The following is a 24,441-nucleotide window of genomic DNA, read 5'->3' on the forward strand; positions in this document are numbered from 1 at the left end:
TGTATCCATTTACTATGATGAAGAAAACTCATGCATGCAGCTCAGCACTTCTGAGAGCAGGGTGACCACGCTCTTGCTCCGAGAATAAAGGCTATCAGCCTTTCAAGGCATGCCTGTACCTAGCACAGGCGGGATGGGTATTTACTCTATCCTTAAACTAAAACCAACTACTACTCTTACTGAAGTATCTGGGCAGATTAAGTACTTTTTATAAAACTACAAAAACAATGTAATGGGAAAAGAGTAATAACTTATTATGTGTATTACACAATTGGCTGTATTCATCCAATTCTTCAATATCTCTGGAAAACAGACAATCACCATTATTTTAATGTTGAATAAGCCAAGGAACACTGTGGTAAGAAGCTGGCAAATGCAGAGAGATGATCTTCCGACTCTCATTGAGAAGCACCTGAGGATCCTGGGATCGCAACGAATATATTTAAAGGCGAGTAATAAAAATATTGATGATAAAGGTTGGTCCACAGATCTGAGGAGCATGACCCATTCTAAATCTTCCAAGTGTCAATCAACTTCATAAGACATGTTGACTAGTATGGGAGTATAAAGGTAGGAAGTAGGTAGACTACCCACTTTCCTATCTTTTTCACAGTCACATCCATCACTGGCAGCTTCCATGGGCCTCTCCTGGAACTTTCTGCATCTTCTCTCTCTGCTCCGGATCCAGGAGGCTGAACTATAAAGGACATATCCACATGCTTCTTGGTCCTCTAGCTTTTCCTTGGGTTTGGCTGATATGTAGAACCGGCAAGAAGTAACCCGGATGGAAGAGGCTGTGAGATCACCATGGGCTAGCTGTTCCCTGACCTGGCATCAGGAGGCTCTCTCTGATTCCGGGTTAAGACAAATCTTCCCTCTTCTCACATCCTTTGGCCCAAGGGTGATAACAGCCCCTGCTTTTACTATCTGTTGTGGTTTCTTTCTGCACACTACTTCCCTGAATAACCCCTTTATTGAATAATCTCAAATTTTACAATATTAGTGTGCCATCTCTGTCTTGTCAGCATACTGACTGAGGTAACATCTGATGAACTGGGGGAATATCAATAAGAGGAATCCTCCTAATTTTGTGCTATTTTCTTTTATAATTAAACCATATTTATTTTTCCTCCTTTTTCATTTTTTTTTTTTTAATGGAAGGGGGCTATTTTTGGTAAAGATGTACCACTTCAGTTTATTAAAAAAAAATGTTTCCAGTGGAAAGACAATATTAAATATGAATTATTTTTAAATGCTGAACTCATCACAGGTTTACATAAACATTCTGATCCCTAAAACATTTATTTTTGCAAGAATAAAAGGCCTTTAAATACCATTTTCTATTGATTTCCCTGTTTAAATTATAACCACTTCAGAATCCTTATTCCTACCAACATTTAAATGTGTACAAGGTTCTCAAAACCAACCAACTTAAAAAACAAAACAAAAAACCTCTTATTTTGTTCTATATCACATTCTAAGTGCCAGCTTCTTGGAAGAGTCAACAGTTGATGTCTCTCTTTGACTATTTTCTCTATAAAAGATTGGCTTCAGAATTCTCCCCTTCCTGTTGACAGCAAGTTCCTTTCCAAGGTCACCAGGACTTTTGCTGTGCTTTTCCCAATTCATAGTTTTTAGGCCAAATCTTACATGATCTCTCAAAAACATTCCAACCTGTGAATACTCTTCATATTTAAGACTTTCTACATCTCATTTATGGCTATCACTCTTCCTTTGCTGTCCTCCTGTGCCTGGGACCGCATCTCCGCGTCTTTAAGCATTTTGTTTTTTTCTTAACTGTCCTCCACCTTGTGTCTTCCTCTCTCTGTTATCTCCTCCAAACCCACAGCTTCAAGCCTGTATACTGAAGGCCCAGGTGATTTACGTAAATCGCTTTATCTCTTTCCTGAGCTCCACATATCCATTCTGAATACATTTCTGAGCATCTCCATGTGAATGTGCCATAAATACCACAATCAAAACATGTTTAAAATGAAGCCATAATCTTCCCCTCCGAGGTGCTTCTCTTCCGTTTTCCCCAGCTCAGGAAAGGGCAAATTTGCTGTCCTGTTGCCCAAATCAGAAACAGGGAAACTAATGTTGGTTACTTTCTCTTCCTCCTCACCTGACCATCTCTAAAGTCTCATCAAAATCTTTCCTTCACATTGTTCCCCAATCAACTCCTGTGGCATCTCCCAGCCAGCCCATCCCTCAACTCCAGCACATTCCCTGTACTACCTGAACTGTGGGTGGCGGTAGTATGATGGGTGAGGAAGGATTCTTCAAGACCTAGTCCCTGCTTATCTCTCCAGACTTATTTCTACATTTCTGACCACAAATTCCACTCCAGTTATACAAAATTTGCTTCAGGCAAACAACTTTTTCTCTACTTCCAGACCATTCTTTAGTGGAATCAAGCACCTCTGCTTCACTTGCCTAATGACTACTATCTTTCTAAATTTGCCCCTGAAATCACTTTTCTTATTAAAATTTACAGATTCCCTAGCACCACTGTTAGGAAGTACCCTACACAGTCAATAACACTGTGTTTATCTGTCACAGAACTTCTCACATTTTATTCTTGACTATCACCTTCAGTAACATATAATGTATCTACAACCTGAGTTGGTCTAATACCATATCCATCTATCATCAATGCCCGTATAATATATGGCATAGACTACATTCTTACTGAGAGTTTGTGAATGAAGAAATGACTGAATTTTTTAAAAATTACCATTCTAAATCAGTAGGTAAACCCAGAAAAACAAACAAACAAAAAAACTATTATCTTTAATCTTTTGGTCAACTGTCATCATTAGGTATTTTTATCCTATAAATTTGCCCTAGCACTTTTTTCACTAGTTTATTTTCATAACAGATTTCCTTAGAGACCCACAACTTAATCAAATATATCAGAGATGGATAGAAGCGATGCTCTCATGATACCAGTCTATTCCTAGCATGGGCTTATTTCCCTTCAGGAGCAGAATTTCCCATGTGACTCTATCATCAAACACCAAGTTTCCAGAGAGTGTCTCAAAATATAAGGATACTGTACTTTCCTAAGCTCCTATTTAAATAGCATTCGTATTTGAAATCAAGTATCATATGACTCTATTGAACTTACTAAGATTTCTTTCAACCAAATTACATTAGAGCCCTGATGGGAATAGGGATAAATTATTTGGCAGGCTTTCTCTTCTTTATTCACTTCCATTTGTTTACCTTCCTCTAAGAAAATGTTATAGGACTTGACAAGCTGGCTTTATTACAGAAAGAATCTACGTGTAGGAAATAACATGGAAATGGAAAACCAATCTCTAAGCCTAAACTAGGAAACGAAGTTCACTTATTTATGACTAAAACCTTTAAACATCCAAATGCTGTCTCCCCTTTCTTGCGTTCATCTGTACTCCTTTTCTGACAGTTATAATTCCCGATGCCCACTCAAAATAAGACACTGAAATAGCCTTATATTTCTTTCAGTGTCCCCTCTTACATTCCAAGATGTTTTTTACTACTTAAAAAGTTTTTTACTACTTAAAAAAGAAAAGTGGTCATTAACAGGTAGTTTACATAGCACTATCACTGCAACCTATGCCAATATAGAATACAGTATAATATAACACCAAGCATACAAATAATTAAATGAGATGATAGTGGTGCTTTGACTCACGATGCTTTTGTGCTCACCTTAATGACTGGTGTAATTACTTTTTTTTTTTTTTAAAGATTCTATTTATTTATTTGACAGGGAGAGATCACAAGTAGGCAGAGAGGCAGAGATATGGGGAAGCAGGCTCCCTGCTGAGCAGAAAGCCCAATGCGGGGCTCGATCCCAGGACCCTGGGATCATTACCTGAGCCGAAGGCAGAGGCTTTAACCCACTGAGCCACCCAGGCACCCCGGTGTAATTACTTCTTAACCAACACTCTCCCTTCCTTATACGAATAGGTTAGTTATAATGAAAGTAGAAAGTGCTGAATGTCAGGCTAAGGATTGTCCATATATTCTCTCAAATCCTCATAGCTCTAAAAGGCAATATTATGTGGATGCTAATAAGGCTGGTTCTAATAACCTTCCCAAGCCTGAACATGTAGTAAGTGATAAAGAGGATATTCAAACCCACGTCCGTGGGATTTACTCTCCCATGAACTCTTATTGACATATCTACCCAGGTAGTTGGTCGAGGTCCAACCTCTACCTGCATATATTCATTAAAATGAGTATTTGCCTATAGCCCTTTGCTTGAGCCAGCTTCATAAATACTTACATTGGGAAGAAAGTTTACCTACATATCCTCGATCCATTTCCAAAAACATTTGTTAAAATGGTAACAAGTCCCATATACAACTGCATCAAAAAATATCTAAAAATTAATTTAACCAAGGAGGTGAAAAATCTGTATGCTGAAAACTGTAATGATGTAAAATCTATATGCTGAAAACTGTAAGATGTTGATGAAAGAAACTGAAAACAACACAAATGGAAAGATGTATCATGCTCATGGATTGGAAGAATTAGTACTGCTAAAAGGTCCAAAATATCTGAAGCAATCTACAGATTCAATGCAATCCCCACCAAAATACCCATAGTATCTTCCACAAAACTAGAACAAATAATCCTAAAATTTGTAGGAACCACAAAAGACTCCAAATAGCCAAAATCGTGAGAAAGAACAAAGCTGAAGCATCACAATCCCAAATTTCAAACTATAATACGAAGCTATAGTAGTCAAAGTAGTATAGCACCAACAGAAATCACACACACAGATCAATGGAATAGAACAGAGCTCAGAAATAAGCATGCACATAAGGCGACTATGTCCTTTCATGACAAGGGAGACAAGAGTACACATTGGGGAAAAGACAGTCTCTTCGTTTAATGGTGCTGAAAAACTGGATGGCTACATGCAAAGGGGTAAGTCCGGAGCATTTATGCCATATACTCATATAAAGTCAAAATGGATTAAGGACCTAAATATAAGATCTGAAACCAGACAATTAAAAGAAAACATAGGCAGTAAACTTTTGGACATTGGCCTTATTTTTCTGGATTTGTCTCCCCAGGCAAGGAAAACAAAAGTGAAAATTATCCATTTGGAGTACATGAAACTAAAAAGCTTTTACACAAAGAAACTATCAGCAGAACTTAAAAAACAACAACAACAACAACAACAACAACAAAACCTTATTACATGGGAAAAGGTATTTGCAAATGGTATACCTGATAAGAGCTTATTATCCAAAACAAACAACTAACTGCACACATACTTACCCACACACACGTAATCTAACTAAAAATGGGCAGAGAGGGGCACCTGAGTGGCTCAGTGGGTTAAAGCCTCTGCTTTCCGCTCAGGTCACGATCCCAGGGTCCTGGGATCAAGCCCCACATCTGGCTCTCTGCTCATCAGGGATCCTGCTTCCCCCTCTCTCTCTGCCTGCCTCTCTGCCTACTTGTGATCTCTGTCTGTCAAATAAATAAATAAAATCTTAAAAAAAAAATGGGCAGAGGACCTGAAGAGACTATTTTTTCAAAGAAGACAACCAGATGGCCAACAGAAACATGAAAATTTGCTCAACATCATTCATCATCAGGGAAATACAAATCAAAACTACAAAGAGATATCACCTCACACTGGTAGGAATGGCTAGTGTCAAAGAAAGGAAGGGACAAGTGTTTAGCATGTAGAGAAAAAGGAACACTTGTGTACTATTGGTAAGAATGTAAAATGGTGCAGCGATAAAAATAAAACAAAAATAAACAATAAAAACAAGAAATACTACAGTGGTTCCTTAAAAAAATTAAAAACAGAACTACCCAGATGATCTAGAAATTCCACATTTGAGTATTTATACAAAGAAAACAAAACACTAATTCAAAAAGATATATGCCTTCCTATGTTTATTGCCTTATTTATAATATCCAAGATATGGAAATCAAGCATCCATCAATATATGAATGGATAAAGAAAAAGAGATACACACACACACACACACACACACACACACATTCATACATACATACACACACAATGGAATATTATATAGCCAAAAAAAGAGAATGAAATCCTACCACTTGTGACAGTATAAATGGATGGAGAGGGTATTATGCTAAGTGAGTTAAGTCAGACAAAGAAGGACATATTCCATATGTTTTCACTCCAATGCGTAATCTTAAAAACAAGCAAAAACCGAAACAGAATCACAAACACAGAGAACAAACTGGTGGCTGCCAGAGGGGAGAGGGGTTGTGGGGTGAACAAAATCATTCAAGGGGATTAAGAGGTACAAACTTCCAGTTATAAAATAAATAAGTCATGGCGATGAAAAGTACAGCATAAGAAATGTAGTCCATAATACTGTTAACAATTTTGCATGGTGGCACACGGTAATAGCCACAACAAAAAAGATAAAAAATACATAGGCGCATTCTCCACATGAATGGCTCAGATGTAAATAAAAAAGGAAATCAGGTAAGTTTAACAGAGATTAGTGTGACTACAAACAGTATGTTTCCAGAAATGCTGGAAAACCCAGCATTGCTGGTAAACCCAGCAAAGGAAATAGTAAAACCAAAAGACAACTAAACAGAATGGGAGAGGATATTTGCAAATGACATATCAGATAAAAGGCTAGTATCCAAAAATCAAAAATCTATAAAGAACTTAAACTCAACACCCAAAGAGCAAATACTCCAATCAAGAAACGGGCAGAAGACATAACAGACATTTCTGCAAAGAAGACATCCAAATGGCCAACAGACACATGAAATAGTGCTTATATGGCACTATTCATCCATTCATCTGTCGATGGACATCTGGGCCCTTTCCATAGTTTAGCTATTGTGGACAACAGCCATACTGAATGGCTACTGTGGACATCACTTGTATTTTACAGGGAAATACAAATCAAAACCACAGTGAGATACCACCTCACACCAGTCGGAATGGCTAAAATTATTAAGTCAGGAAATGACAGATGCTGGCGAGGAGGCAGAGAAAGGGGAACCCTCCTACACTTTTCAAGGGAGCGCAAGCTGGTGCAGCTACTCTGGAAAACAGAATGGAGGCTCCTCAAAAAGTTGAAAATAGAGCAAGCCTATGACCCAGCAATTGCACTACTGGGTATTTACCCCAAAGATACAAATGTAGTGATCCGAAAGGGCACGTGTACATGAATGTTTATAGCAGCAATGTCCACAATAGCCAAAATCTGGAAAGAGTCCAGATGCCCATTGACAGATGAATGGATAACGAAAATGTGATATATCTATATATCTAGATATAGATATAGATATAGATATGATGAAATAGTATGCAGCCATCAAAAATGAACTCTTGCTATTTGCAACAACATGGATGGAACCAGAGGGTATTATGCTAAGTCAAATAAGTCAATCAGAGAAAGGCAATTATCTCATGATCTCACTCATTTGAGGAATTTGAGAAACAGAGAGAGGGTCATAGGGGAAGAGAGGAAAAAACGAACTAAGATGGAACAACAGAGGGAGACAAACCATAAAAGACACTTAATCTCAGGAAACAAACCAAGGGTTGCTGGAGGGAAGGGCCTTTTGGGGGGATGGAGTGACTGGGTGATGGACACTGGGGAGGGTATGTGTTGTGGTGAGTGCTGGGTGCTATGCAAGACTGAATGAATCACAGACCTATACCCCTGGAACAAATAATACATTATAAGCTAATTTAAAAAACGCTAAGCAAGGCCTACATGCTTTGTTTAGCAACATAATACAAGCAACTATGTTACTGATGAGAAAATCACGGTAAGACTCTAGAGAACCTTGTTTCACCCGTCCAGCTCTCTTTATAATTTCCAAACTGCCTTTCTTCCCTGGCACACCGAGTTAGTGAAAATAACTCACAGCAGCCGGATTCATCTTCATTAAAGTGACAGTCGGGCACTCCATCGCATAGCAGGAGGGACGGGATACACTCGTCGCTCGAGCACTGGAACTCCATTTCACCACAGTGCTGAGGAGCAGGGCTGAGAGCACAATCCATTTCGTCAGAGCCATCTATGCAATCTTCCTGACCGTTACATTTCCCCGAGAGAGGGACGCACTGGAGTGTGTAGATACAAGAAAATTGATTGGCTTCACAGGTTGATGGCCGGGGTGCCACAGGACCTAAACAGAAAGCAAGTCATTTCCGTATGAGGAGAATTATTGCTCCATTGTTGAAACATTATAGGATACATTTATTCCTGGGTAAAAATGAAAAATTATGGTAATTTAAGTAAATTAATCTTCAATTAGGAATGATAGGAGCTCTACAAAACATCCAAGTGCTATTAGAGAAGATGTCTCTTCTTAACCTCAGAAATGACATTCTTAAAAAAAAAAAAACACACTTTCAAATTAAAGAAGAAATATTGGTTCATTGGTCTTAAATTTGACCACTAAATCAGATTTTCCTCGAGAGTAAAGATATTTTATGCAGTCAGGTAAGCATTTTGGGAAGCTGCATTCACAATTTTGAAATTTTGTGAAGGGAATTGTCAACCTACCAGTAGGAAATTAATAAACATTCTGTGGTTCCCCTTGGGAAATTTGGCTCCTGAGGCCCTGGTTAGGGCGGGGTCACAGAAGCAGACCTCTGCCATGGCTCTATCACACTCCTCTCTGCCCCTGGGTCTTGATGACAGCTCAAAGGTCACATGCTATCATATGTAAAGTGCCTACAAAGTCATACTGGATGACAAGATATTGCACTAGCAGGCATCCTGAAGATAATGTGGTTCAAACCCAAACCAACTTCTTTTACAAATGAGGACCCAGAAGCCCATAAATTTCAAGGGCCCAAAGACACAATACTAGTTTAATAAATTATTAGCACATGAAACTATTCTGCAGAAATGGTTAAAATTAGCTCTCAGTCAAAACCTAAAGCATGAAAAAAGACTGTTAACTTGTTGCAATTTCCAGAGGCCAGAAATACATGAGAATATATCTAAGTGCACTAATTTGCTGGAACATTACTAGTAGAATGGTCCTTATACTTCGTACTGTCTCTCTGACAGTAGTTGATGGGCGACTCATCTCTCTTATATATCAAGAGAGAAAAAAAATACATAATAGTGGGGACCAGTTCAGGAATAGTTTTGTATTCTTTACATCTTAAAACAACTTTTACTCATAAATTATTTAAATTATATGTAAAATTATATATTATATCTTATATAGTATATGATATAAAAATTACATAATTATATGTGATATAGATTACATATTATATGTAATATATGTGAGATTATGTAAGAATGGTAATTAATTATATAATTATATAAGAATAATTTGTTTTATGCATTAAGATGGTGATGTGACTTATTAAGAAAAAAAAAACAGAATCTGACACTTCCTCTTCCCCGATTCTCTCACTAGAGGTAATATATCTAGGATATATTTAGACTCAAATTCTGTGGGGAAAGCCATATATCTGAGGGAACCTTCCATGGAAACCAGCATATTGAACTGGAGACTCTGCTACCTTGTTCTTATTTAGCGACTGACAGGTGAGAGCAGCAGAGAGAGTTATATGCTCCCACATATATGTGGGATTAGGAACATGACAAGGATGTCCACTCTTGCCACTGTTGTTCAATATAGTACTAGAAGCCCTAGCAATAGCAATCAGACAACAAAAAGAAATAAAAGGTATTCAAACTGGCCAGGAAGAAGTTAAACTTTCTCTCTTTGCAGATGACATGATACTTTATATGGAAAACCCAAAAGGCTCCACACCTAAACTATTAGAACTCATACAGCAATTCAGTAATATGGCAGGATACAATACAAAATCAATGTACAGAAATCAGTTGCTTTCTTATACACTAAAAATGAAAATATAGAAAGGGAAATTCCAGCTACTAGAGCACCAAGAACCATAAGACACGTGGGAATAAACCTAACCAAAGAGGTAAAGAATCTGTCCTCGAGAAACTACACAACACTTATAGAAGAAATTGAAGAAGACACAAAAAGATGGAAGACCATTCCATGCTCATGGATCAGAAGAATACACATTGTTAAAATGTCTATACTTCCTAGAGCCATCTATACGTTCAGTGCCATCCCAATCAAAATTCCACTGACATTTTTCAAAGAGCTGGAACAAACAATCTTATAATTTGTATGGAAACAGAAGAGACCCCACATTGCTAATGAAATGTTGAAAAAGAAAAACAAAACTGGGGCATCATGTTGCCTGAATTCAAGCTTTACTACAAAGCTGTGATCACTAAGACAGCTTGGTACCAGCACAAAAACAGACACATAGACCAGTGGAACAGAGTAGAGAGCCTGGATATGGACCCTCAACTCTATGGTCAAATAATCTTTGACAAAGCAGGAAAAAAAAAACACAGTGGAAAAAAGACAGTCTCTACAATAAGTGGTGCTGGGAAAATTGGACAGCTATGTGTAGAAGAATGAAACCCGACCATTCTCTTACACCATACACAAAGATAAACTTGAAATGGATACAAGACCTCAATGTGATGCAGGAATCTATCAAAATCCTAGAGGAAAACATAGGCAGTAAACTCTTCAACATCGGCCACTTCTTTCAAGATATGTCTCCAAAGGCAAAGAAAACAAAAGTGAAAATTTATTTTTGGGACATCATCAAGATCAAAAGCTTCTGCACAGCAAAGGAAACAGTCAATAAAATAGAGAGGCAACCCACAGAATGGGAGACGATATTCACAAATGGCACTACAGACAAAGGGCTGATATCCAAGATTTATAAAGAACTCCTCAAACAACACACACAAAACAGATAATTATGTCAAAAAATAGGCAGAAGACATGAACAGACACTTCTCCAAAGAATACACACAAATGGGTAACAGACACATGAAAAAATATTCATCATCATAGCCATCAGGGAGATGCAAATCAAAACCACATTGTGATACCACCTTACACCAGGCAGAATGGCCAAAATTAACAAGACAGTAAACAACATGTGTTGGAGAGGATGTGGAGAAAGGGGAACCCTCTTACACTATTGGTGGGAATGCAAGTTGGTGCAGCCACTTTGGAAAACAGTGCAGAGATTCCTCAAGAAATTTAAAATAGAGCTTCCTTATGACCCTGCAATTGCACTACTGGATATTTACCCCAACAATACAGGTGTAGTGAAAAGAAGGGCCATCTGTACCCAATGTTCATAGCAGCAATGGCCACGGTCTCTAGACTGTGGAAAGAACCAAGATGCCCTTCAATGGACAAATGGATAAGGAAGATGTGGTCCATATATACAATGGAGTATTATGCCTCCATCAGGAAGATGAATACCTTTTTGTAGCCGCATGGACGGGACTGGAGGAGATTATGCTGAGTGAAATAAGTCAAGCAGAGAGTCATTATCGTATGGTTTCACTTACTTGTGGAGCATAAGGAATAACACAGAAGACATTGGGGGATGGAGAGGAGAAGGGAGTTGAGGGAAATTGGAGGGGGAGACAAACCATGAGAGACTATGGACTCTGAGAAACAAACTGAGGGTTTTGAAAGGGAGGGGAATGGGAGGTTGGGTGAGCCTGGTGGTGGGTATTATGGGGGGCACATATTGCATGGAGCATTGGGTATGCTACATTAAAAAACAATGAATTCTGGAACACTGAAAAGAAATAAAATAAAATGAAAAGAATATATATGTGATATAATTATAATTACATAATTATATATCAGATGTAGATTATATATTATATGTAATATATGTGAGATTATATAAGAATTTAATTAATTATATAATATATATAAGAATTATTTGTTTTATGCATTAGGATGGTGATGTGAATTTATTAAAAAAACAAAAACAAAAACAAAATCTGACACTTCCTCTTCCCCCTGATTCACTCACTAGTGGTAATATATCTGGGATATATTTAGACTCAAACTCTGTGGGGAAAGCCATATATTTGAGGGAACCTTCCATGGAAACCAGCATATTGAACTGGAGACTCTGCTACCTTGTCCTAACGTAACGACTAACAGGTCAGAGCAGCAGAGAGAGTTGTATGCTCCCACGAGTACGTCAGAAACTCGAACTTAGAAAAAAAAATTGCATTTAATTTTTTATACCTTTACACACACACACACCCCCACTAGATTAATCTCACATTTAAGGGTCATAGTCTTGGGTCCTGGGATCGAGTCCCGTAGCGGGCTCTCTGCTCAGCGGGGAGCCTGCTTCCTCCTCTCTCTCTCTCTGCCTGCCTCTCTGCCTACTTGTGTTCTCTCTCTGTCAAATGGATAAATAAATAAAATCTTTTAAAAAAAAAGTATAAAAAAGTATGAAAAAGTATTCTTAATTTGATTTTTTTTCTAAAATATTTTATGCATTGAACTTTTATCTTTATGAACTGAAAAAAACCATGAAGGAATTAATTATCCATATTCCAAGACAGGAACACATTCCTTATACTTCTCTCCTGTTCAGAAGGGGGTGTGTGTGTTCCTTTACATTTTTCTTTACATTGGATACACAAATATAAAATAATCTCTTTCACTGGGAGATAGTGATTCCATTATTTTAGAATTCTTTACAGGAAAAGGTATACAGAACTCACTCATTCTAGGTCCTTCTTTACAAGGAAGTTGGTGGACTTGTGCTAGCTTTTGTGGACTCTGTCTTGGGCAGCCCGGGTTCCTCGACCAAGATCAAGGCATTCTAAACCATAGGTGTCGGGAGGTTTTCAGACAGCTCACAGCTGAGTCCGGCCCCGGGAACTTCCTCCAGGAAACAGCTCCATTCACTGACTGGTGCACTGGGCCTAAAATGGCCCAGGACCTGTGCCTCAGTGAGGCACATCTCTGAAAGGGCCAGTGCGGTTCCAGAGCCCGGTGACATGGGCTGAGACCCCTACTGCGCCTGCCTCGTCCCCTACCGCCCCTCTGCCCAGTCCCACTCCCTTGGCTTCACGGGGCTTGCTGCTGGGAGGATTTCTAGTCAGCTTTCTGCATAGGAATCAGTGCCTCGGGGTCCACTTCCCTGGGAACCCGACCTAAGATACTCTCTAACCACCAAAATGTATCTTGTTTTTAACCGAATTCCTCTGAATCACTTCTTAAATTTTCCACTGAAGTATTTCTGATGCAAGAGGAACACGAACTTGCATCTCTAGGGGAGTCTAAATAGGCTCTTAGCCAGAAGCAGTTCTCCACACGCTCAGCATTTCTCTTAAGTCTCTTGTTTTATCTAATGAAAATTCTCCATTCTACTACAGAATATATCCGTGCTTTTTTCTAATATAAAAAACTTCCTCCAGGTATTCAAATGAAATGAGCACTCTGGGAAGACGTGGCAAATTTATCTTCTGAATTCAACGCGATCTGCCGCAAAATCCCTTCGAGACGTTAAGAAAGTGTTCCTAAAATTTTAATAAATGTATTTATTCATGGGTGTCACCCGTGGAGTCAGCTAATCATTAGAGGTGATATCTTTGTCATACAGTCCTGTAAAAAATGAACAGTATTAATTGTTCTTTTTTATAACCAGAATATTCTCAGCATCATCTTAAACACAGATTACTGAATGAAAAAAAAAAAAAAAGTCAATCTGAAAAGGCTAAGTATTGCCAGATTCTAACTATATGATATTCTGGAAAATGCAAAACTGTGGAGACAGAAAAATGCTCAGTGGTGACCAGGGGTTGGGGGAGAAGAGATAAATGAGTGGCGCATAGGGGACTTTAGAGCGGAGAAATTCTTCTGTACGACACTGTAATAGTGGCTACGTGTCATGCCACAGACTGAATGTTTGTGTCCCCTTGCCCCAGTTTCACACCCTGGAATGTGATGAAATCTGGAGGTGGGGCCTTCGAGAGGTGATTAGCTCATGAGGGTAGAGCCCCCACGGAGATCAAAATAACTTTTGGTCCCTCCACCTTGTGAGCACACAGCAAGAAAGCATTGTCTAAGAGAAAGCAGCGACAATATACCTCAGAATCTGTATGCTAGCCTGTAACTCATATTTGATGTTCTGCTTCTGAAATTTCTATGTTCTAGTTTCTCCAGATCCCTTCTGAAATTCAACATTTAAAGTACACAATGCTTAAGCCCCCATGTTGCATCACCACTTCCTCATATCAGGGCGGGTAGGAGAAGAATGAATGAAACAAGATGGAATTGGGAGGGAGACAAACCATAAGTGACTCTTATCTCACAAAACAAACTGAGGGTTGCTGGGGGGAGGGGGGTTGGGAGAAGGGGGTGGGGTTATGGACATTGGGGAGGGTATGTGCTATGGTGAGTGCTGTGAAGTGTGTAAACCTGGCGATTCACAGACCTGTACCCCTGGGGATAAAAATATTATATGTTTATAAAAAATTAAAAATTAAAAAAACAAATAATTGAAAAGGAAAAAAAAAGTACACAATGCTTTCAGGGTACCTGGGTGGCTTATTCGGTTAAGTGTTTAATGTCTGATTTTTAGCTCAGGTCATGATCTCAGGGTTGTGGGACTGAGCTCTGTGTGGGGCTCCGCACTCGGCGCTGGGTCTGCTTGTCCCTCTCCCTCTGCTCCTCCGCCATGTGCACTCTCTGTTTCTCTCCAATCAATCAATCAATCAAATCTTAATAAAAAATAAAGTACACAATATGATGAAAAATATAATGAAACAAGATGGGATTGGGAGGGAGACAAACCATAAGTGACTCTTAATCTCACAACAAACTGAGGGTTGCCGGGGGGAGGGGGTTTGGGAGAAGGGGGTGGGATTATGGACATTGGGGAGGGTATGTGATTTGGTGAGTGCTGTGAAGTGTGTAAACCTGGTGATTCACAGACCTATACCCCTGGGGATAAAAATATATGTTTATAAAAAATAAAAAATTTAAAAAAAAAAAATATAGAGTACACAGGCCAAGCACACTGACCCATTATTTACCAGGCCCAGTGAGCCACTTAGGCAGGTTGTTTAAAACCAGGGGAACTAAAGTGCAGGCCAGGGGTGCCTGGGTGGCTCAGTGGGTTAAGCGTCTGCTTTCGGCTCAGGTCATGATCCCAGGGTCCTGGGTTCGAGTCCCATGTCGGGCTCGCTGCTCAGCAGGTAGCCTGCTTCCCCCTCTCTCTCTGCCTGCCTCTCTGTCTACTTCTGATCTTTCTCTCTGTCAAATAAATAAAATCTTCTTAAAAAATGAAATAAAATAAAGTGCGAGGCCAATGAACACACAAGGGGACAAGTGCCAGATCGGTCCCAAGTCTGGCACGCTCTGTTGGAAATGTGCATTGCTGTTCACTGCATAACAACATGGCCAGAGCAGAACAAAGACCTCCACCAGGAAGGTAAGCTAAAATAGCACATTCAGGGCTCACAGTGTCCTTTCCATATATCCCAAAGGGCTCCGTCAGCATAGATGAAAGTAAAAGAAAGTAGGAGAGAGAAAAGGTTGCACATATGGTGGAGACTGTGACAGGGAGAGACAGGAGCAGGAAAAAAGACACTTCAGGAGAATGGTGGACTCATTTTAACAATAAGTTTCGCAGTTCAACTTAAAGGTACTTGTGGTTAAGTCACCATCCCTCAGGCTGTATCTATCTGATGAGAGGTATTGGGTGGATCTGAGGTTGGGGCAGGAGGAAGCCAGAGGCCAGTGGGCAAGCCTGGTGCACACACACACACACACCTGGTGCAATTGCGCATGCATACACATATACACACACACTATCTCCTATTAGCCATAGGGGAAAGTGTCTCAAATGAATTCCAAGTCTAACGGGTGCTGAGATCAATAATGAGGTGAATCTCCTACTGCAGTCTGCAACTGATTTACTCTCTGTATGTTAAAGCCAATGCAAGGCTGTCCCAACAGTAAAGCTACGCCCCCGCGCTACCTCCTGCCAAGGATGATTCCTCCAAGGGGAGAGGAAGTCCAGGGCGGGGGAGGGGTGCGGGGTACAGCCGGCATCACAAAGTGTGCTGAAGTCACTGCCCTCTTGTCTTTGCTGCATGAGGAGAGCAGGAAGCACACGGGCATTTACTTCAGTGTGTTTCAGCAGAAAACAGGTTAAGACATGCTGCTTTAGAGTACAGGGGATGTGTATGGTCGTTTGTTTTGACAAGAGTGGTTCTGAAACCAGTGAAAAATCCCACCATGGAAGCTATTCTAGCGCCATCAAAAAAGGGCAGGTGCATCACTGCGACCGCCTACTTGCCAAGTCTCTGCCCGGTTTTTGCCCAGAGTGGTCATTTCACATGGAGTCTGGACAATCCAAACCAGAGGTGAAGTTTTGACCTTTGTTTGAAAATACAGTGACATCTTAATGTCCAAGGGAGCACAGGTGAAGTGTGGGCTCAATATTTCTTAAATGGATGAATAATAAGGGAATGGTTTATAATAGTAGTTTTACTTTCCTTGATAATACGCAGTTAAATGACCAAAATGGATAAAATAACGAATGCACTGACTAAATGACTATGTCCATTGATTTAATTAGCCATGAAACAGGGTAGACCAGAAAATTAGAAACCAAGAAGTTCTCTCAAAAATAACCTTCCAATGTATTTTAGTAAATCTATAATTTAGCAACTAAAACTATCCTACATTCATACTGACACTATGGGTTTTTACCAATTGCTTCAGAAGGTTTATGGGATTTTTACATTAAGGACTTTGACAGACCACGTTCTCTTTATGAATAAATCTGCCCTTTTGGTTTTGCAATAAATCTCAGGATATGGTAGAAAAAACAAAAACAAAACACCTGGGATAAAAGTGAACTGACACTGTTAACTAACATTCAAATTCCCAGTAACTAAGACATTCTTCTGAACACCACAGTCTGCTTCATTCTATGTTCTACACGCACTTATAATTCCTAATATTTGGGGGTATTTCTTTTGTCCTACAGGATGTTGAACTTCCTTGGTCACTCAGTTTGGGAAGCAATTGAAATATCTTTCTCATACCAATAAAAACTACTTCATACTGACAATTTACAGTGAAACACAGTGAAACATTCTTATGATTTTCATATAAATTTAATAAGAGCCGAGAGTCCCAAGGATAATCAGATGGATTTTTATCTTTATGATTAATATGCTTAGTGAAGGCAAAATTGATTGCCTGTTTTGAAAGGAAAAAAATATGCACAAGGAAGTTCAGTTTTAAAGAGCAGGAAGTAAGCTGTTGCCAAATATTGCCATACTCAATGACATAAATGGTTAAACGCTCACTGTAAAATATATCGGTTATAAATGTGTGTATATATATTTAATTATATATATACACTCACGCACACACGTATATATTTAATTTTAATTCTTTAGAACTCTTGGTTTGAGGCTATTTTGAGTTATAATTTTATGTTTCCTGAAGGACCTTCATAAAGTATAAAAATGTTCATTTCTTTTTTCATTAATAATGGTTATCTCTAGTTTGGACTCTTAAGAGAATCATTTTGATCTACTTTAATTTCCATATCTAATAGCTTAAATATTCCTGGAAAGATGGAATGTGACCTCTGTTTGGACTAAAGAGAATCAGAAGAGTAGGGGGCACACAGAGACGTCTGGGCCGCATGCAGCGTATGTGAGAAGTCAGGAGGGCTTACACGGCTTGTCAGAAGGGCTACACAAACGGGAAACGTCAAAAGTCTGACAGAAGAGACCAAAGTCAGGGAAATCTAAAAGCTTCCAGAAGTTGGATCCAGCATGGAAGCTGATAAGAGCCTGAGAACAGATGCCAAATAGAAAGGCATCATTATTTTCAAAGGGAAGAGCTGCAGCCACTCAAGGCTAAGCTATAATAAATATAGAAGAAAGCTGAATGAATTTCAAAATGTATACAGACATACGTAGAATGTGTATATGTGCATTTGTGCAAGTACCGTGTGTTCACCCGTATGCACGCATGTACTCGCGCACAACGGTGGGTGGTTTGAAAGCACAGAGCTTTTCCATAGTGACGGGGGCGGGGGGGGGGTGCCGAGGCGGTGGGTGATGGGCACCAGAAGGGAAGCGCACACAAGGCTGTGGAGGGGTGAGTACTCTACTGCCCTAGTTCCCCCTCCCCCCCCCCCCCCAGCTCTTACGGAGGTCACACGCTTAAAAGAAAATCAGGAATACATTTAGGGAACATCAAGAGTTGAGGAAACAGGACCTAATTCAGAGGCCCCCAAAGAGTGATCCCTTTTACTCCACATCAACGTTTGCCACAATTATGGCCACTCCTTCCTAAAGGAAAAACAGTGATGGTAATGTAAATGGCTGACATTGCATAAATGAAGAATTTTCTGCCATCAACTAACCTCAAATAATCTAAAACGTGTGTGAATGTGGGAACATATATAAAATGTTGCTGGTCATTTCTTTCTTGTCATGAAGCCTGGAGCCCAGACACACCCTAGTGGATTAACCGATTCATTCCTATTTTATCATTTCCAGATGGTGTGACAGTTCCTGGTCGGACATATCTATGCTGGTGTGGCCTTAGCTATGCTCCGTGTTGGACCAGGTTGCGCACTTGACCTAATTGACTGCTGTTGTTCACTTGGTAGCTCTGGCCCACATTAACTGCAACTTTATTGAATAGTTAAAAAAAAAAAAATCCCCCAATGCTGAACTCTTGATTTCTAATTTTAGGGCCATTATTCTTAAATACATTCCTTTTTAAATTCATGCTTCATATTGCTTCCAGGATACATTCCCCAAAGGAAGACTCCTGCTCAAAAAAATGGTTCTCCAATCCTTTACAGGATTAAGGGCTGAAGTACCACTGTCCTGATGCCTGACTCAGCCTCACCCGTGTTCTCCCTCTTAAGCCTATAATTGCAGAGGAAATAATGAACATTTCAGATATGATGGTGTTATACTCTTTGCTGGCTGGGAAAGGACCAGGAAAGAAAATGTTGTTGGCAAGCTTTTACTTACAGAAATTTTGAGTATTTTGGCACCAATCAATTATTAGATTTTTGTCTAAGCATAGAAGGCTTGAGATGGAGAGTAGGAAGCTATCTCTCCATCACACACCAGAAATACAGGCACTGAAGGGAATCGAAAGAGTTTAAAGCAATCTGCAGTGAGAGAAGATTGTTCAATTTCATACACACTTAAGAAACACCTGCTGTACAAGTCTTAGGAAGGCCAAAGTACAGATGGATGATGTACTGAGGCAGGTGGTAGAGAAGACCACTCAGGGGTCAAACAGAATTCTATGGTGGTCTTTCAGAGATCTCTCAGCTGTAGTGTCTTGACTACTTCTATGACCCAACCAGAAAAAAATGGCTGTGATGCCATCACTTCCAGTTAATAGGCCACTGGCGCTGGAGACAGAGAAAAATAGAGCTATGTTTAATTTAATCAATATTAACTTTTGAGAAATATTAATCAGTAGCTCACCTCTAAGCTCAGAGTGTTGTATGTGATTATTATTATTTTAAAAAAAATGCATAATTTTTAAGATTAATTTTTCCCTCTCTGATGAAATGATTAAAAGTGATTACTTTGAAGTATATTGGGTTATCTTGCCCCATATGGGATTCTACAGAAGGAAAGACTAACATTATGTTAATTATATTACAATCAGAAAGACCAGAAGGGGCAAACAGCAAAGTCTAGATATTCTAGAACTTGGACTTACTTCCTAATTGATCAATCATTTGCTCCACCAGGCAGAAACAACCGTCATTTCTTTAGAGCTGTTTTTACCAAAACCTGGTTATTTCCCTAACCTCATGTTTTCTGTTTTGAGCAAGTTTGTTAGTGAAAATAACTCATATGAATGAACCCATTTATTCTTCATTAAGCCATGAAAGTTGTGTTTTATTTGTTTTTGTTGTTTTCTATTTCTGTCACTTCCAACTATTCTCAGAGAGAGTAACCAGTCATTTCTGGGTAAAATGTTGTCACAGGCCAATAAGATGTTATCAGAAAAACTGTTATGAGAATTGTTGAAGTCACTTGATTTTTAATTTAAAAAAATCTTCTTAAAACAGTTTGTGGATGTGTGTGTATGTTTAGTGAAGCAGTGTCACTTTTTTATTCTATTTCTTAGGCAACAAACAAACAAACAAACTTGTTTTCATAAAGTCTGGATGTTTTCTAGGTAACAACATATGTGTTCCAGGGAATTAGGAAAACCATGATAAAAGTAGACTCTAATACCCCAAGAGAACAAAACAGAGCCAGATAGATCTTGGCAATGAAAAACTCCCAGAATGTCTCAGACACACTTGGCCTGGTAAAACAGTTGGCCCTATTTCTGAGTGAAAAGAAAGGATTTAGCAAAGGTTATGATAATTTCCAAACATGACTAGGAATTTAGGAGTTGATTACTGCTTTCATATTTTAGAGAAACGGCTATATTACTACAACATGTTTTGTTTTATATAGATGTTATATTACTTATGCATTAAAATATATATTATGTATATATTATAGGCCATACATACAGAAATATGTATGTTTATGTGCTAGTATCAGTGCTCACGTAAAAGCATTCACCTTTAAGACAGAGTTAGAATAACCTGTGGTTTATCTTCAGGTTCAAAGGGAGATACTTGTCAAATCCAGCCAACCTAACGGAGTATGGTTCATAACGGGACTGAGTTTTTCATGGTTTTCATTTGGAACTTTCCCCCTAATTTAACAAAATTCCTTCCAGCCTGATAATAAGTAAGAAATCAAGTAAGAACCATTTCAGAGTATAACATGCAGGCTTCTCCAAACATAGGCAAGGGGGAACCCAGGTCTTGTTGGCATAAGCCTGCCTGGTATTAGTTTTTAATGCCATTTTCTGGTTCTTGTGTTTTGTTTTGTTTTTCCTCTAAATTTAATGTTCCTGCCTTCAGTAAAAAGGAATTATCCCGTCCTTTGATAAACTGTGAGGACTTCATAACCCACAAGAATAAATTTAAAGTCTAATAATATTCTCTAAGCCAAAAAGTGAACGGGGGTTGACTGGTTACCATTTTCTTTCAGCTTTTTTGGTAATCACCAGTGCTCATTTTAAAATTAGGCTCATGATTCACTAACTGAATCAAAATTATAAAAATGAACCATACATTAAAATCATGTTTTAAATAATTTATCTATAATTACTATATCACTTCTGATATAAAATGAATGTCTATTTTATATCATGTGCTGACTTGGAATTTTAGATTTTTCTCAACTTAAAAGTTAAAGATTACTCATTCTCACTAAAATTAAAACACACACACACACACACACACACACACACAGAACAAGACAGTGACAATGATGATTTTTTAACATGGACCAAAAAAAAAAAAGACAGAAAATAAGCCACGAATATCATAAAACACCATGTAAACTATATTATAGGAGAGCTGTAAACTTCAAGCTAAGAGAATCTGCAACAGAGTTTGGCTTCCTGTGGGGAGTTTCAAGGATAAATTCATGAAAAATGCAGTTTTGCTCTGCCCTTCAAAGTAGAAAAGCATTTACACAAGAGGAGGTAAAAGGCAGGGCGTTCCCAGCCACAGAAGTAGTGGGTCCAAAGTCATGGAGGTGGAAGACTACGGGCATAGTTGGATAGAGGCAGGGGGTGCTATTTTGAGGTATTATTTCACAGACAGAGACAGATAAGACAAGAGTTGTACTAAAGGATATGAAACTTATTTAGTAGGTAATTGAGAGCCTATAAGCATTTTTCTTCTTTGTAACTTGTATGAATTTGTGTATTTTGATTAGTTTCCCTTTTATTTCCCCTCTCTCTGTTAGAGTCCAGACAGATAATTTACTATTCTTGGTTAACTATATAATTTGGTCCATATGCTTCAGAGTATTCAAGACTGATTATGATTAAAAAAAGAACTGGCCATCATGCAGACCAGGATGGTGTGGAGGTTAGATATGAGAGCATAGCCTAAGGGACCCTGACGCATGGGCTTGGTCAAGGGTATGCTTCCAAACAGCAATTTTAATTCTGACAGGATGACACAGGGACTGTTAGAGATCATTCAGAGTGATGACAGGGGAGTAGATAGACCAGTTTCCAAAGCAAGTTTTCAAAGACAGTGGAATTAGCCAGTTTTACCCTCTGATGTACTTTATCTCACTTGCTTCCCACTTGTTTTTCTGAGTTAGATTCTCAGTATTCTATTAAATTTTTGGAACTATCCAAAATCCTTTCAACAAACTTAGTTTCTACTTAAGTTAACCCAAGTCAGATTCTGTTGCTTGGGGGAAAAAAAAATCATGATTGTGTTGAATAAGAAAGATGCCAGATCTTCTTTTCTATAATAGGTCCTAGAAGATGAATTTGGTAGTTTGCTACATGTCAGTAAATTAGATAAATCAGTAATGCCGCCATTACAGAGATTCTGGTGACTAATAAGGATGACTTGAACTAGAGTTTGAACAGTAAAATGGAAGCAAAGGGGCAGGAGGGGCAAAATCTATAGAATCTGCTGCCTGAGGTTTGTTTAGACTAAGGTAATGGAGGGGTTAAAACACACACACAATGGAGGGGTTAAAACACACACACACACACACTCTTCTGCTCGTGAGTGCCCTTCCAATCCAAATCCAGGACAGTACACAATGGAGGGGTTAAAACACACACACACACACACACACACACACACTCACTCTCTCTCTCTCTCTCTCTCTTCTGCTCGTAAGTGCCCTTCCAATCCAAATCCAGGACAGTACACAGTAGATTCCCAACTAACCTGGCTGAAGGGCCGTCCTGCTCAAGTTCACCAACACACCGAAGAGTGAGGAGCCTTCTCTAACTGCAATGTCACCTCTGCTTTCCCCTGTCTGCCTTACCCCTGCCTTACCCCCTACCTGCCCCCTGACTCCTTCTCTCTGTACTCTCTCCCTTTCCTTCCGCTTTCCTGATCCTCTTGTACAAACCCAGCCCTGCGTGATCTGGAAGGGACTTAGGAGATCATCTACTTCAGCTCCCTGATGAGGAAACATGGTCTAAGGAGTTATAATGATTTTCTCGGAATTGTACAGTTATTTAGGGACACATTCATGATTTAGACTCATGTCTCCACAATTTTAGTCCAGCTGTTACCTCCCCAGCACTCAGTACATGTTTATTCCAAATGTCATGTAACGCTTTATGTAACTTCTCTCCCTGGATCGTCAAGTGAATCCAATGGAACATGCTTCCTGGCATGTCACTATGGGGGCCCTGATACCCCCATTGGAGAAACACTGGTTCAATTGATGATTTTCTGAAAACATCTGCTTGAATCGATCACAAAGCATTGCTGTAAAAACTATACCCAAAGATTCTGGATTTTGGATGTGGGCTTGGTTGGAGGCACCTCTTTGTAGAAACTTACAGAAAGAAGACATGGTTTAATGCTAAAGATCTTACTGTTTATTCATTTGTTTGTTTGTTTTGAACTATCTTCAAAAGCAGAATCTGTCCTATAACATAGTGGGCAAGAACCTAAGGCAAATGTTAGCAACTCTGTTCACACAACTAGTTATCCTTGTTATTATGATTATTTAGAATAATAATAACTTTTCAGCCCAAATTTCCCAGTCATTGTGTTAGACTCTGGAGATGAAATAAACAAGCTCCTCTTGCTCATGAGGAGCTCAAATTAGTGGGAAGTGATATATAAATGCATGAATGTGCATATATGTATGTATATATATACATATGTACGTATGTATGTTTGCATGTGTGTGAGAAGAGCTAAGAGTAAGTAGGGGAAGGAAAGAAATGGAAGATATAGGACAAGGAAGACTTTGATGGGACAGTGACTGGGAGGAACTAAGAGTGGAAATGACTGAGAACATTTACTCTTGAAAGACAGAAGATTTTTCCTGAAACAAATGGTGACAAAAAAGAGTTTGGTTGTGGATATAGTCACATTTAGAGGTAGAAACAAGAGGTTAAGGGTGTTTGTTATTTAAGGGAGTTATTTTCTATTCAAGGGATATAAGAACATTGGCAGAGTGAAGGATGTTCAAGGGAACAGCTGGGAGATTTGAGGATTATTGTAGAAAATCAGTGCCAGGGAATGGGAAATAGATGTGTGTAGGACACTTGACCACCAGCTAAGGTGATAAACCAAAACATTTAATGGTCCCAGTGAACATGATCAGCAGCAGCCTGGAAAATACAAATGGTTATAGTAACCCAATTTCAAAGACCAATAAAGCCATTATGACTGAATATGTCTTGGATATTTTTATTTATCCTACAGAGTTTGTCCAATAAATAAATGTGTTAATACACATAATGTACTTAGCAAGATGCCTGGCATATAATTAGAACCCAAATTTATCTTTTAAAAAATTGGACATGGGGCACCTGGGTGGCTCAGTTAAGTGCCTGCCTTCAGCTTAGGTCATGATCCCAAAGTCCTGGAATTGAGCCCTGCTTCAGGCTCCCTGCCCGGCAGGGAGTTGCTTCTCCTTCTCCCTCTGCTCCCTACCCCCTGCTAGGGCTCACTCTCTCTCTCTCTCTCTC

At 39.1% G+C, this 24,441-nt stretch overlaps 1 protein-coding gene across 1 annotated transcript in view; it reads right to left on the minus strand.

The window, feature by feature from the left end:
- Positions 1-24,441, minus strand: part of MALRD1 (MAM and LDL receptor class A domain containing 1) — a 753,919-nt gene that overhangs the window by 140,947 nt on the left and 588,531 nt on the right. The window contains 1 exon segment of the mRNA XM_013058904.2: positions 7,891-8,154. Within this exon segment, the coding sequence (XP_012914358.2) occupies positions 7,891-8,154 (264 nt within the window).

The sequence above is a fragment of the Mustela putorius genome, unplaced genomic scaffold (genome assembly GCF_011764305.1).
Source record: "Mustela putorius furo isolate JIRA1106 unplaced genomic scaffold, ASM1176430v1.1 tig00000827_pilon_pilon_pilon, whole genome shotgun sequence".
Lineage (NCBI taxonomy): Eukaryota > Metazoa > Chordata > Mammalia > Carnivora > Mustelidae > Mustela > Mustela putorius.